Raw genomic sequence first — 14,648 nt, forward strand, 5'->3', positions numbered from 1 at the left:
TGGTAAATATCGCGACAGTCGTTTTCTTGCGCATGCGCACACTTATTGTTGATGACAAGCTAGCTTCATTAGCCGAACAACTTTGGTTGATCTACCTGCTCTGGACTTACTGGCCGCTTTTTATAGTCAGTAGGTTAGTTTGTTGTGGACACTCCTGTAGTGACTTCCTGACACCATCATGCTACAGTTCCTGGTGAGTGAAATGGACATTATCGTGAATGTCATCGAAGTTTTGTCAGGATGCTGACAGATGTCAGCGAAGCTGGCATAGCTAATGTATTAGCATAATGGTAGCTGTCAGTAGACTCAGCGAATTGAAGTTTCCTGTTTTAGTGAAATGACGTTAAATGTCAGCAACCTCAAAGCTAAGTCAACTATGCTACGTTAGATAACATGAAAATACATTTGCAAATGTCGCCTCAAGTAATCAGTAGGTCAGATATGTCGGCCCCTAATGACAGTTTTTGTTTCATCTTTCAGGCTGGCTTCACTCTGGGAAATGTTGTGGGGATGTACCTCGCTCAAAACTACGAGGTAAGTTTGATGTCTATATTTACAAACCTTTTATTTAATCAAGAATTCAAAGAGCAATGAACTTATCTGCTTGTCTCACTGTCACATCTCTGCCACACCCATCCCCCGCTATAACAAGGATGTCTGGAGAACTGTCATTGAACTGTTTTAATAAGGTTATAAAATTCAGTTTCGGGGCATATTTATTGAGACATAATGGACATAACGTAAGCGACGAGTTGTTACAGTAGATTTTATTTTATTTTAGCAAGATGTATCAAATGGGTTGGTAAATGAATGCATTTTCCAGATTGTACTGACTAATGCCGTTTCTTCCCTGCTAGGTCCCCAACATAGCCAAGAAAATCGAGGCTTTTAAGAAAGATGTGGAGGCCAAGAAGAAGCCCCCAGAGTGATCAGAGCCTGACTATGATGCAAGCAAGAAAAGACTGAGAACTGCAGAGAAACTATTTATTTTATGGGGTTATGGAATAATGAGTGTACATTTGGGAGGGGACAGATAGTGTAGGATATGAGAATATTTACAGTGCCTGAATTAGTATTTGTTTCTTTCCTTAATTTTATAGGCATGTTCTCATGGTATACTATTTTTGTAAAATAAATTGTGCAAAGGCTGGATTTAAAGAACATTATAACTGACTAGTGGGAACACTTTATGTCCAGTATCATGGCACTGTTGGCTGGCCTTTTCTATAGTGCACTACGGTGTTTTAACTTACATGACATTCATTATCTCCACATATAATGTTCTTTAAAATGAATATTACTTAAGCACACATTTGCTCTTCTCTGTTGTATTCCGCTAAGCTGAAAGAGAAACTCTTCCACTGTGCTGAAAGAAAGCTTTGTCAAAACCAGCTGCCAAGTCTTCTGATGATGAGTGAACAGTTCAGCTTACTAATAAAGTTTCTGATAAAAAAAATAAAGCCTTTACCTCATCCATGATGTGGCATTTCACTTGTAAAATTTGACAGCTGAACAGTCTTGCATTAATTTGTTTCCATATTGCTGAATTATACTAATTCTAGCTAGTAAGTACAGATTTATCCACTAGATGGTGCCATTACCAAGGTTTTGCAATCACAATCCCTTGAATGAAAAAAAAAATCTCTTTCAAGATTTTTTTTTTTCAAGGTTTACTTTTTCTTCTTTCGTTTTGTTCCCTTCTTTTTCTTCTTCTTTCCCTTCTTTGAATGTGGCCATCCAAAGCCTCTGAACTCCAGACAGTCCACCGCATTGTGAGCAATGTAGTAGATATTCTCCATGGCTGCTGGACTGAGGATGTCCACCTCCTTCTTGGTGGATTTGACACTAGTGGACCTCTTTTTGGGTGTTTTTGGACTCCCAGTCCTCTTGGCAGGCATAGAACTCTGGGACCTTGATTTCCTGGATTTGGTGGGCTTTGGAGAAAATACAAAAGGTTGACTCAGTTTTGGTTTGGTTCTTCCACAGTGACTATGTTATTTACACTGAACTGATAATTCACGCAAAACTACTTTACCATACTGAAAAATGTCACTTCACTTCAAGTGTGATGAATTTATCTGCCCACCTGAAAAACAAGACAAATACTACAAAATGGTAAAAGCAGCAGCAAAAAGGATTTACTGATAAACAAGACGCTTTAATCGATACATAAATGATGTGTTTTTTCCAAACAGCTTAACCACAAATTCAAAAAATAACCATATATCTTACCAGCTCTGGACTTGGCACTGTTGTAAGTGGCAACTGAATGGCTTAAACTGGGACAGTGATACCCCATGTGTTTATGTCCTGTTGTCATAGAGACTGAATGGAGTCATGAATGAAGGGGCTGGCCTCTTCCACAAAGCCTGTACATCTCCAAAACACAGCTAAGCTTTAACTAAGAAAACAAAACTTTACAAGAAACGAGTCTAAGACAAAGACAAAGACAAATCAACAATCAAGTATCCGTTCTTTTTTTTTTATTTTCAGTGCAGTGGAATTCGTCACTTGTTAAGACATTAAGCTTTCAGATTTCTTTGGTGACTCCCACCACATTCACCTTATTTCAAAAGCCCTTGCATTCACATTGTGAAAGAGTGGTTTTGACATCACTGTAACATTTAAATACATTCAGTAAATGTAAAACAACTAAATTCCATGCACAAGCTCTTGTATCTGTCAACCATGCACTAGAAATAAATAATCCACAACCATAACAAGTAAGCAGTTACTGTGACTATAAGAAATCCAATATGGACTTGAGGAAATTCTCGGTTGTGTGTACAACGCGCACAACCCAAAATAAAAATGAAATGTATACAAATTGTATCTGACATCAATTTCAACAATCAATGTGCCAATTTACCGCACATAGTCTTAGTATGGCATCAAAAGCTTTTCTACTGTTGCATTTTATAGTTATCAAAATAAGACTTGATTCCAGCAATAACACAATTGGAGGTTTATGGATAAACCTGCATAGAGCTTTTTTTTTTTTTTTTTTCTCCAAGGCATAATTTGCATTGAAAAGCCTCTGGTGCAGCAACACAATTATATCTTTGTGTAAACTGATACTTGTGGCAAAGTGCCGGGTGGCAGCGTGGTGGTGTGGTGACTGTCCCTTTACCAGAGGACCTTACTTCATAGTACATCATCTGCCCAGGTGGTCTGTCTCTAAAACTGCAATAGAAATTTTAACTAGTCTCAGGACTGTTCCGTCTGTTTCTGCTGAGTAATGGTTGAAGATATTTAAAATGACTGATGTGGCAGTGCTGCAGGAGCACAAAGATGTTTTTTTTCTCTTCTTGCTGAGGAGCAGAGTTACTGTGTGGAGATGAGGTGGACGATCATGTGGATGATGCGGGAGCCGCGTGGGCAGCTGCACAGGTCCATGCTCGGGTTCCTGATTTTGTCCTCTAGCAGCTGGTCCAGCTCCCAGCGCAGCTCCTTCACCAGCTCAGCCACCTGGGTCCCACACACACACACAAACAAAAACACACAGTGACACACACACAAACATTAGCCAAGTTAATTTGTGTACTTTGTCTGGCTACACACAGTACAGTAATTTTCTGCAATTTTGGTTATTATGTTTACATTTTATTTTTATTTTTTACATCTTAAAAGTACATTAAACAGGTGTACAAACATCTTATAAGCCCTTTTCAACACCGTCCGACTCTTAAGATGTCAAATCTTATTTATCGTAAACCTATCTCTGTGAAAAAATATTTGCAAAGGAAATGTGGAAAGACGACCAACAACTTTGTCCACCTGACTAAATTATTCAAATCTTTGTCACTGACCTGGTGAGAGGCGGCGGCAAATCGGATCCATCCATCATCCAGGGAGATGACAAACTCTCCCTTGTGCAGCTCCACATTGACCTGGCCACCTCCAAACAACACCAGCGGGTAAACAGACACCATGCTGCAGTCCCTGATGAAGACACGGCTTGTTTTCACCTTCTCGTGGTAAACCAGGTAGGGGCTGTTGTAGTGACGAACCTGGAAGACCGAGAAGAGTTACAAGGTTTGTTTTTTTTCTGTGTATCTGTTGAATAAAATGCCCATTCTTCTGTTTCATTGTCTCACAATGTAGTTGACGGACGAGGGATGCACGTGAACGCAGCCGTCGTCCTTGGTCATGAAGCGGAGCTCATTAGCTTTTGGTTGCATCTTCATTGCGCCTTTGCTGGTCATCTTGAAATTCCCTTGAGGAGATCGTACCTAAATCACAGCGTCACAGACAGAGGAGGAGTTTGAAGCCAAGCAGCTTAGGGATATCAGACATTTCAGTTTTTGATTCAAACAACAACAAGAATCAATATCAACCTGCACAACGTTGGGATAGAGAGCAGCACATAACATGGCGGACATCAGCCGAATGTTGTCTGAGTTCAGGTTGGCCTGGGGGGAAAATAAAGGACATTTACTACCATTATTTTGAGTTTTTATTCAACTCTAAAACAAGATTGTTGAGAAAAAACATATCTACTCTAAAAAACAGACAGTCACCTAATACAAACATAAAAAATAAATTCACTATAAAATAAGCCAGATAAAAATGCATATGCAAAACCATATCATACAACTGGTATCTCAACATGTATTGTAATGTGCCTGAAGGTGTCTCTCACCTCAGGGCCAGTAGCCTGTAGAACTCCATCAGTGCCATTAGAGGCCGCGCGCTCTATAATCCTGGCCCTCAGTCCCTCCTTGATGAAGCCAATGTCAGACAGCAGCTCAGTGAACTGCCTCTTCAGACTGGCAATCTCCTGCACGCATCACAGCACAGGTTTAAAAAAAATGTAAGACTCACATTTCTTAAGGACATAATTACATTAATGTCACTTCCTCTAAAATTTTCAAGCCATTCTGCTATATGGAGGTTTTGACTATTTCAAATGTCTGTAGAGCTGGTAAATTCATAAGATATAACATGTAAAGCATATTAAACACTGCTCTACTACACAGCTTGCTGCTCCAGGACTCTACAGTAACAGGATTACACAATAGTAGAAGAAAATAGATCTGTTCAGACAGCGCTGCCTGACCTGTAAGCCTCTCCAAGACAGAAAGTTCTCCCTGCAGTAACTGAAGCCAGCTCGGTTACCGGTCTTTGTGGCAGAGCACCATCCCTGCAACAGAAGGAAAATCCATACTAGATTCAAAAAGCTGTGTAAATGTTGGTGCAGATCAATAGTGTCTTTGAATTATTTGTCAAGATAAATAAGCCCAATCAGTACCTTATATGCCTGTAACAAAGCAAGATGGTCGCTGTTGCCTAAGGCAAAGGCCAGTTTCTTCTCGTTGGCTTCCTCTCGCTTATCCCATGGAGACACCTGGAAAACAACAGAGAGTCAATTAGAGACTATTTCTGTAAAAATAAGACACTTGTAGGTCAATATTAACATCTGTGTGGGTGAGATGAAGTATTTGGTTAAGCAAACGCCTGGTGTACACAGTGTACACATGGCTGTGACATTAATGATCCAAAACCCAGTGTTGTGGTGCTAAAAAGTGAGACATACGGCTTCTCAACAGTAGCCAACAGTTTCCTTACAAATGGTGATTTGAAGGCCAGACTGGCGGCGATGGTGAGTGCTGGGTCGAGGCAGCGAAAGATGGCACCGAACAGCATGAGTTTCCCGATGCGCACGTCGACGGGCAGGCAGGCCAGGTGGTAGCCCAGCGGGGTCAACTTCTCATCTGCAGTCAGAGCTCCCAGGTCCTGCAGGCGCTGCTTGGCTGCGTCCAGGCTTCCCATAGCCGGAGGTTCGATGAGCCGGGAGAAGACAGACTCCAAAGTCTGCTGGGTAAACACATCCAGGACCTTGATTCTGCAGAGACGGGGAGGGGGGGTGGTAAATACTGGAATAGGATTAGGCAGTGCCACAGGTAAGGCCTGGGACGAAATCCAGTCTAGCTGGGTCATTAGAGTCTTTTTAATCCATCCAGCCCCTCACATGACATTTTGAGACCCTTGCTGTGTATGAATTCACATTTACAGAGACGACAAAGCAGGTTGGCATTGTGCAAAGAGCAAACAGATGGACATACCGGAGGCAGAGCTGCTCCAGAGGCACTCTCTGGATCTCCGGCAGCTGTTGCTCAGCCAGCTGGTGTTGGAAGCAGTGGCTGGTGAAGAGGTGGAAGCAGACCCCTGAGGCCACACGACCTGCTCGACCCCTCCTCTGCAGTGCGTTAGCCCGAGAAACCCACGAGTCCTCCAGGCTCTCCATGCTTTTAGATGCATCATATCTGATAAATGTAACAAAGAACAGTTGAATAAATGTGGATTTTAAAAGTGGAAGTACTGAATTCATGTCAAGTCTGTTTAGAAGCAGACTGGAAAAACTGAATGGCAACAAGGAAGTGATGTAATTCACAGCCATTGCTATCAATTTGTTACATATGGTTATCTGTTCATTTTAGCTGAACATTATTTACCTTTTCTCCTTCATCTTGCCAGAATCAATGACGTATACCACGTCGTCAATGGTAACAGAAGTCTCTGCGATGTTGGTGGAGATGATTATCTTCGTGACACCCTCGGCGGGCCGACTGAAAACTGCCTGTTGCTCTTCATTGGACAAGGTTGAGTGAAGTGGGTACACCACACACCTGATGTGGAGATGAACATTAACAGACGTTAGCGTTAGAAATAAATAATTACACCAAAAAAACAAAACAATTGTGCTTTGCTTGAGCTTTGTGTAGTTACCTAAGGAACCTATAGTCATGTTTTTACACTTGCTCGAGGAATGAGTAAATAAGAAACAGCTAAAGAATATGAAACTTGTTGTAAATACAAAACAATAAAAATAACTGAAAAAACACAGACACACACGGCATTAGACACTGACCTGCTTGCACCTCTGTTGTTAAACATTCTGTTGGACTGGAGCTGTTCATAGAGCATCTTGATTTCAGCCAGCCCTGGTAAGAACACTAGCACTGCGCCTGAGCAAAGAAACAACAAGGTCACACCAACATAATAATGCTTTACAAAAAACCCCAAGAGTCCGGGACCAGCTTGGACATGTATGGGGCGATTCTTACCTGTGGGGTAGTCGTGTTTTCCATCTACAATCCACTCCAAAACGCTCTCCACCAGGTCCATGTTGATCTTGTCCAGGTCCATTGCAGCAAGGGTCTTCAACACAGACTTCTTAGTGTCTGCATTAACAGGAAAAACAAAATGTGGTATTAATGCATAGATAATCAGCAGCAATTTATTCAAGTAGAATATGAAACCCGCCACCTCAGTTGATGATATTTCTGCTCAATTCACCTTTATATCTGACTGTGAGATCCTGCAGGCTGAGCTGCTGGTCTGGGACTGAGTCTTTGACAAAGTCCTTCTTACTGAAAGACATGAAGTTCCACATATCATCTCCCAAGTCGTCCACCATGTCCCTTTTTTCTCTATTATTTGTTCGTCCACCAGTGGAAGATGAATTCTGTTTCCCTGAGCGCATGTATGGGCTGCCATCCTCAATGACATAGCTGGGAAAAGAAGCAAAAGAAGGGTGAAACTATTAATTCTGTCCTTACATATTTGTACAGACAGATTTTAGAAACAGTTATTAATTGAAGTCACTCAGATGTAGATGAATGTAATTACCGTGTTTTGGCAATGGCATCTTCAAGAAAAAACTGGTCAACAGGAAAAGTACGCCCTGGAACAAAAGATGTTCATTGAGAGGGGAAAAAAACAAACAAAAATAATCTACTGAATAATGTGTGTGAGAAACGTGTGTACAATAGATACTACATTTATTACCTGGTATGTGGATGGAGGGACAGTTGTAGAAATATTCAGAAAAGAGGTTGGCATTCAGTGTGGCACTCATGAGAATAATCTTTAGATCTGGTCTCTGCACAATCAGGTCTTTGAGCACCAACAGCAGGAAGTCACTGATAGGTTAGAAAGAAAAGACAGTATTTTAAGAAGAGGTCTAGAGGTAAACTTGACGGTTTGACCATGATTGAGAAGCGAGCTGAAAATGCATTGTGAACATGAATGCACACATTCAGCACTGTACTGTATGTAGGTCTCACCTCTCCTCTGTGCGCTCGTGCACCTCATCCACAATCACGTGCGTGACGCCTGTAAGGTCTGCCTCACCCTCAAGTCTCCTCAGCAACACGCCTGTAGTGCAGTACAGCAGTCTGGTGGCAGACGTCTGACAGAAGAGGTAGACATTAAAATTTCATATTTTCTGAAGATACAATTTCACAGTTTCATATGCAGAGACATTTTTTAGAGATTCAAAGTTTCTATTGATTCAAAGTAATTAAACGCTGACAGCTTAAAGTACTACGTATATACTGGATGTGTAATGTATGTTTAGTGTGTTCATACCCTGACGGTCTCTAGGCGGATCTGGTATCCCACCGAATTACCCAGACACTCTGCACGCTCCTGTGCCACTCTCTGAGCCACAGAAATGGCAGAAATACGACGTGGTTGCGTACAGATAATGTTGGCCACCTGATCTGCTGGACCAGTTAATGTGGCATCAAGAATAAACTGAGGGATCTGAGTGGTCTTACCACACCTGCAGAGAGGTAAAGAGAAAATAAACATTGAATTGATTTATAGAAGATCTTTTTTTTTTTTTTAAGTAGGCATGGTTATTCAGTTACTTACAATAAATTCTAATGTGTTTATTTTCTAATGGATATTTACTTTTTTACAATCTTATGAAATCTTTTCTGACACCACTGAGTTTTTAATGATAACATGTTTAAAAAGGCAACAATAGAATATCTATGTTGTTTTTGAATAGAGTTAAGAAAGCCACGTAATCATTTCTAGACATCATTGTACATAAGAAAAAAAACACTACGTTGCTGTGAATGCCAATGCCAATAACTCACCCTGTCATCCCACTGACCACGAGCACCTGACACTGGTCTAACAGGTCTAGGATGTTTCTCTTTTCTTGCCAAGCAGGCAGATTCTTCCTCTGCTCCAGCATGGACCTAAAGCGCTTGGATGACTGGGTGAGAAGAAGAATGCAATTCATCACAATGTGGAATACAGCTAGAAAGGATGTAGATGTGAGGAAATGTAAAGATAAGATGTTTTTTTTTAGTCACAGTGAATCTCTTTTTACCTTTTTCCTCTGGAACTCCCGACACAGTTTGCCGTTTTCTTGCAGAAGGTTGTCTATCCTGACATTGTGCCTATTTACCATCTTCTTCCTCAAGTTAACGTAACTCTCGCTCTCAACTGGAACAACCTCATCTTCTTCATCTTCCTCCCTCTCATCCAGCTCCTCTGCCTCTGCTGTCTCTTTCACTTTAAAGACAGAGGTGAATTTTAGTGCTGATGCCCACAAATACAATTCTAAACCACATTTTGCGATACACATGAAACAATATAGAGTAAGTTATTTTCTACTCACAATCCATTGGTCTCTGGTTGTTGGGTGGAGCAGTTCTTCTGTTGTTGGTGTGATTACTACTACTAGTACTACTGCTCCTGCTTTCCTCTGAGGCGTTGCTCCTCACACTCTTGCTCTTTGCTATGGCGAGTGAGGGTGGAGTTGCCACCAGGACAGAAGGTGGTGTGCTGTATTTGTGATGACTGACAGAGACCAGTTCCCTCATGGTAGTTTCTTCCTCACACAAGGTGATCAGAGTGTAAACAACAGGTTCGCTGCTCTTTGCTGCAGCAAGCGCCTCTCCAAATAATCTTTCAGTCACACTGAGCCTCCCAGCAGCTCCCACTGACTCATCGTTGGTGCTGAAAGCAACTATCGGTGCCTGAAAGGGGTAGCGATTTCCTTTTGGGAATCGGATCTCTAGTTCATACTCAGGAGGGGAATAGCTGCTGAATCCAGGCTGGCTCGGGCCCTTTGGGTCTGGGGAATCAGACCTGCTCTTGGTGGGAAGTTGGTGTTTAAACTTGCACCGGTCCCCAAAGCGGCAGCCTTGTCCTTTCAGGAAGAATTTGCAGACATCACGGATATTAACAGATCCTCTACCACCTCGATTCCCACCTTCCCCAAAATTCTTGCCATTCCTGTCTGAGAGGAATGGGACATCCAGGGTTATGGTCCAGACCGAATTAGCAATGCGTTCACTGAAGCGGTCACCATAAATGGCTGTAAGAGCAAGACTTTCCTCCTGCCTTTGGCTCAAACACTCATCCATAGGGATCCCCCCGAGGCCGTCTGGGGAAACTGCTTTCTGGCCGTAGCGCTCGCTAAAAATCTGGTGGAGGAGTTGTTCCAAAGTGGCCCCAAATTCCCCGCCACCAGATTCCAGTGCCAGTTTACTGCGCTCCCTGTCAAACCCATACCTACAAATAATTTTGAGAAAACAGAGAAGTAGAACATGAGGTAAATGAACACAAAATTAAATTGTTAATGATCTTGACCAAAAAGAAAAAACCCACTCAATTCATAAAGGTAGGGAGATTGTCAATACCTTCAAATCTAAAAAACCGGCAATGAAAGAAAAGATGAATCTGGACCTCACCTGCTGAGTTTTCCTATGGCAAATAAGGAGATGACAGGCTCAGGGGTTGGCCGTTCGTCGTCAGACTCCGGCTCATACAGTGGGCTCTCTGCTCTCTCCACAGGCTCGTCATTAGTGGCCCAAAACTGGCCTTCGTCACGGTGATCCAGCTCATCAAATTCCTCCTCATCCTCTTCTTCCCCTGAATAATCCGAACCTGATTCACTGAGCGAGAGTGGATAGTTCAAGGTGAAAAAAGATTGAAAATATGAATTCGAATAACTCTTTCTAAAAAGATAAATGCACATTTACTGCAATGTACTTACTCATAAGGCTCATCACAGTCTCCAGTCTGCAGCTCCCGCAGCAGCTCCTTCAGCTGTTCTTGGTTTTCATTGGTCATGAAGATCCTCTGCATGGGCATGGTGCTCACCTCTGACCTGATGCCCTCGCCTGGCTTTGTGGATGGTCTGACTCTCGCCAGGGAACTCGGGAGAGGCCTGCTGCTGCTTTTCCAATCGCTTCTACCAGGCCCATCTCTATCCCTACCCTCCCTCGCTCCCCTTCCTCCCCTACCTCCACTCCCTCCCCTACCTCCACTCCCTCCCCTTCCTCCACTCCCTCTACCGCCAGTTCTGCCACCACGGCTGCCACCACCACGGCTGCCACCGCCGCGTCCACTGCCAGATCTGAAGACACAGCCAGGTCACAACAGAGAGGATAACAAGGACATGAGGGTGAGGGGATAAAAATAAGGACAGTGTGATCATTCAAATTCATTCTACCGCTACAAATGTATACCTGCTGGAGTGAGGGGGTCCAAAATCAAGGCTGAAATCATCTCCATCATCCCACAGACCAGCTCCTCCTTTCCTACTTCCACCTCCTCCACCACCTCCTCCACCACCACCTCCACCTCCTCCTCCTCCTCTTCCTCTCCCTCTTCCTCCTCCTCCTCCTCCTCCTCCACCACGACCACCTCCAGCACCTGCTCCTCCTCTTGGCTTGTTAAATCTGCCCCCTCCTCTGTTGGGCTTTCCACCTCTTTTCCTTGCATTCATATCTCTGAGAAAACATTGAATACTTTGATCATACATATGATAGCTCAAGATATGATCATCAACACGCTGTGTTTTACTTAAAATACACTCCTATAAAAGCAAAGTATACTCACCCACAATCAGTGTCCTCTCATAGCAGCCAACAATCTGTAAAATGAGAAGTGAAATGTATTGTTTGAATAAATCCACCGAGCTTTGGGAGCTATCCTGTAATCCTGTATACGCCAGAGAGAGAGAGATGTGTTAGCTGCGGACCCGGGCGAAGCATGGAGCTACTGTACATCCACTGCAGTGCACAAGAGTCGCACATAGCTGTAGGGTGACACTTCAGTTCAAGTGGGAGCAATGAGGTGGTGGCTGACACACAGCGCTGGTGGCTAGACTTATGCAATCAAACTGAGCACGCAGACGAACAAGCAAATGAAGGCGATGAGCATTTTACACACCCGGCTGGCTGACTCTGCGTTTCATTAGCAAGTTACAAAAAAACACAATTTTGCTAATAACAGAGATAACATCTTATTATGCCGGGAAGCCGGTCAGTTTTTAACTTACCGGTACCAAGCATGAGCTAGCTAGCAAGCTAGCAGGCTCACTCCTCACTTTTCATATAAGAAGCTAGCATTAGCTCAGTTATGAGAGTCCTCCTCACAAGTCATGTCGAGGGGTTAAATGGCGAAGAACAGCATGGAAGCTATACTATACAGCTTTACAGAATAAAAGTTGTTGAAAAACTTAACTTTCATAACAAGTCAGAACAAACCTGAGCCAGCAGTGCCAACCACCGGTATCGCTGCGTCTTCTTCATTGGTCGAAACTCGGGGTTCAAAGTTTCTTTTCCGGTGTCCGGAAGCGTTCGAGGAAAAAAAAAAAAAAAAACGTAATATTTTTGCGAAGTTGTTGTAAAAAAAAAAAAGCAATATCTTTAAGTCATTTACATGAATTGAACGTGACATATGTCGAGCTAAAATTAGTTTTTTCTTATGAAAAAGAAAAAAGAAAAAGAAAAACTATTTTTTTAGGACAAGGCTGCACTAAATTTGTAACCATGGCAACGATAGCTTGCGTGGGGCTTGTGCACAGTAGCCTACAACACAAGAGAGACAACCCTAGACAGCTCAATCCTTTCTTCGCAGTAGACAGGACTGGTTATTTTTTAAGAGCAAACGAGGGACCAAAAATAGCACACAGCTTATATTCTTCCTACAACTTTTTAATTAGTTGTCTGACTTTTCCCATCACAGAAATTGGCCGGTACGCAGCATTTCCTGTCGGCTCTGGTAGCCATCTGCCAGCTGGGGAAAGCTGTCACGGATGTCTGGTAGGGTGCGATTATGAAGATTTGATTTCTAACACTCCAGCACACACGCATCTCCGTATGCCTGTCGTATCTGCCGTATAAATTAGTTTCATTTTCATTTCCATTTTCAGACACCAAGGAAAGTACTTTCTTAAACAGTCATGGTAAATATCCAAATTGAATAGGCTGTTTGCAGAAAAAAGAAATGCGTATTCATCTGACAGGTAAGGCTTGAGCTGAATAGGCTGTGTTTTTATTTATTTGCAGGGGAACATCATATAAAGGCATCCTACATTTTTCCAAATGGGGAAAGATATGGTGAGTGGTAAATGATACAGTTGAACATTTACATTACACATCATCCCGTTAGGTCTGAGTGTGTCATCTCTCTCCCACCCACAGAGGGAGAGTGCAGCAGGTCTGCATCAGGAGCACTGATGAGGAACGGTGTTGGTAAACACACATCTGCAAATGGGATCATATACACTGGAGAGTGGCATGAGGACAAGGTATACATTAATTATATGTTTAAATACTTTGGTTAATGCCTGGATGGCTTGGACTTCTGTGCAGTCATTCATGCTTGCTCTCTGTCTCCCTGTCCCTTGTCCCAGATGCACGGCAAAGGGACCTTGCAGCATCCCTCTGGAGCATGCTATGAAGGAGAATTCAAAGACAACATGTACCATGGCACAGGAACATATACTTTCCCAGATGGCTCTACTTACAAAGGTCATTTTCAAAACAACAGGTACAGAGTCTATCCATTTTGTCAATCCTTTCATGTTTTCTGAAAACAGCTAAACTACACGCTGACACTGTAGGTGGGGGGGTGTTATTTTCAGTATTTCAGTTTAGCTTTCTTTTAGGACCAGAACGCAGCAGCAACCACTCACCACTGTTGCGCAGACAGGAGACATTTTGTTATTTGTTTTATTAAATGTTTTGGCTGTACAGTTCAATCAAATTCAAAACATTTTTTATGTCTTACCTGGTGTGTATTTCTAGGTTGGAGGGAGAAGGGTCTTTCACTAACAAACAACGACTGATTTGGACTGGAGAGTTTCATGGCAAAGCAGCACTGGGCCTGAAAATGCAGCACAACATTTCAGCAGAACCAACAGTATAGTACTGTACTGTGTAAAACATTGCAATGCATCATATTACATTTTCTACATCTGTATGAGGATTTTTTTTTTTTTAATCCCTTTTGCTGTTGTATTTTACACTATTCCTTATTTACACATGATACATTTACCACACTAAATGCAGACAGACCGATCTGTGTTTATGCTCAACACTTATCAGTAACACCTCATCACACATCCTTATATTTTGGTGGTTAAATATCAGTGAGTCATGTTTCTTGCTCTGAGTCACTCCCTCTCTCAGGAAATATCACACATGCTTTATTTTCTCAGGCCTTTTGTCTTTATGTCTTTAAGTAGCCATTAGAAGAGAGATGCATCACAAACTGCATGACTCTCAGTCATGTATCAGTTACTTCATTGCACATTTTTATCAACTTGCGAAAAGCCTTTCATATTAACAAAATTTAAAAAAAAGCAATACTAAGCTCTAATAAGGCAAACAACCTGCAAAAACTCCCTGACATTTTTTCATTTCACCCCGTTTAAACTGTATCATGACTCTTTGAGGGTGAAGGACGGGTGCATCGACAGTTCTACATCATTACACCACCAGCCAAACACTATGGGGCATAATAGTCACATGCCCATCCACAACAGCTGTACCCTAGCTGTTGGAACATTGGCCAGAGGAAGTGTGTGATGTGAGTGGTCACTTTGA

The 14,648-nt window shown here is 42.4% G+C and overlaps 3 protein-coding genes across 3 annotated transcripts; 2 read left to right on the forward strand and 1 right to left on the reverse strand.

Moving 5' to 3' along the window:
* Positions 1-43: 43 nt before the first annotated feature.
* On the forward strand, positions 44-1,486 carry stmp1 (short transmembrane mitochondrial protein 1). Its single transcript, XM_083999461.1, has 3 exons — positions 44-193; positions 481-534; positions 858-1,486. Exons 1-3 carry the CDS (start codon positions 179-181, stop codon positions 927-929), a joined length of 141 nt encoding a protein of 46 aa, XP_083855587.1. The 5' UTR covers positions 44-178; the 3' UTR covers positions 930-1,486.
* Positions 1,487-2,466: 980 nt separating this feature from the next.
* Positions 2,467-11,028, reverse strand: dhx57 (DEAH (Asp-Glu-Ala-Asp/His) box polypeptide 57). The gene is made up of 22 exons (XM_083999197.1): positions 10,805-11,028; positions 10,500-10,703; positions 9,422-10,320; positions 9,131-9,315; positions 8,892-9,013; positions 8,374-8,569; positions 8,070-8,194; positions 7,792-7,925; positions 7,633-7,687; positions 7,300-7,514; positions 7,068-7,184; positions 6,872-6,968; positions 6,456-6,629; positions 6,066-6,266; positions 5,569-5,845; positions 5,252-5,347; positions 5,060-5,143; positions 4,643-4,780; positions 4,338-4,412; positions 4,098-4,232; positions 3,810-4,010; positions 2,467-3,468 (listed from the first exon to the last, which is right to left on the reverse strand). The coding sequence occupies exons 1-22, from the start codon at positions 10,900-10,902 to the stop codon at positions 3,325-3,327; spliced, it is 3,972 nt and encodes a 1,323-aa protein (XP_083855323.1). The 5' UTR covers positions 10,903-11,028; the 3' UTR covers positions 2,467-3,324.
* Positions 11,029-12,676: 1,648 nt separating this feature from the next.
* morn2 (MORN repeat containing 2) lies at positions 12,677-14,274 on the forward strand. Its single transcript, XM_084000059.1, has 6 exons — positions 12,677-12,860; positions 12,971-13,003; positions 13,107-13,157; positions 13,242-13,348; positions 13,454-13,590; positions 13,848-14,274. The coding sequence occupies exons 1-6, from the start codon at positions 12,854-12,856 to the stop codon at positions 13,966-13,968; spliced, it is 456 nt and encodes a 151-aa protein (XP_083856185.1). The 5' UTR covers positions 12,677-12,853; the 3' UTR covers positions 13,969-14,274.
* The last annotated feature ends 374 nt before the right edge of the window (positions 14,275-14,648 follow it).

The sequence above is a fragment of the Trachurus trachurus genome, assembly GCF_905171665.1.
Source record: "Trachurus trachurus genome assembly, chromosome: 23".
NCBI lineage: Eukaryota > Metazoa > Chordata > Actinopteri > Carangiformes > Carangidae > Trachurus > Trachurus trachurus.

Coding starts and splice junctions, on each gene's coding strand:
- dhx57 (XM_083999197.1), bottom strand. CDS start 10,902: ATGCCCATGCAGAGGATCTTCATGACCAATGAAAACCAAGAACAGCTG. Junction 6,630..6,871: donor AACAACAGAGGTGCAAGCAG/GTCAGTGTCTAA, acceptor TCTCCACATCAG/GTGTGTGGTGTACCCACTTC. Junction 5,348..5,568: donor TGGCCTTCAAATCACCATTT/GTAAGGAAACTG, acceptor GTTGTTTTCCAG/GTGTCTCCATGGGATAAGCG.
- morn2 (XM_084000059.1), top strand. Junction 13,004..13,106: donor TACTTTCTTAAACAGTCATG/GTAAATATCCAA, acceptor ATTTATTTGCAG/GGGAACATCATATAAAGGCA. Junction 13,591..13,847: donor GGTCATTTTCAAAACAACAG/GTACAGAGTCTA, acceptor GTGTATTTCTAG/GTTGGAGGGAGAAGGGTCTT.
- stmp1 (XM_083999461.1), top strand. Junction 535..857: donor ACCTCGCTCAAAACTACGAG/GTAAGTTTGATG, acceptor CTTCCCTGCTAG/GTCCCCAACATAGCCAAGAA.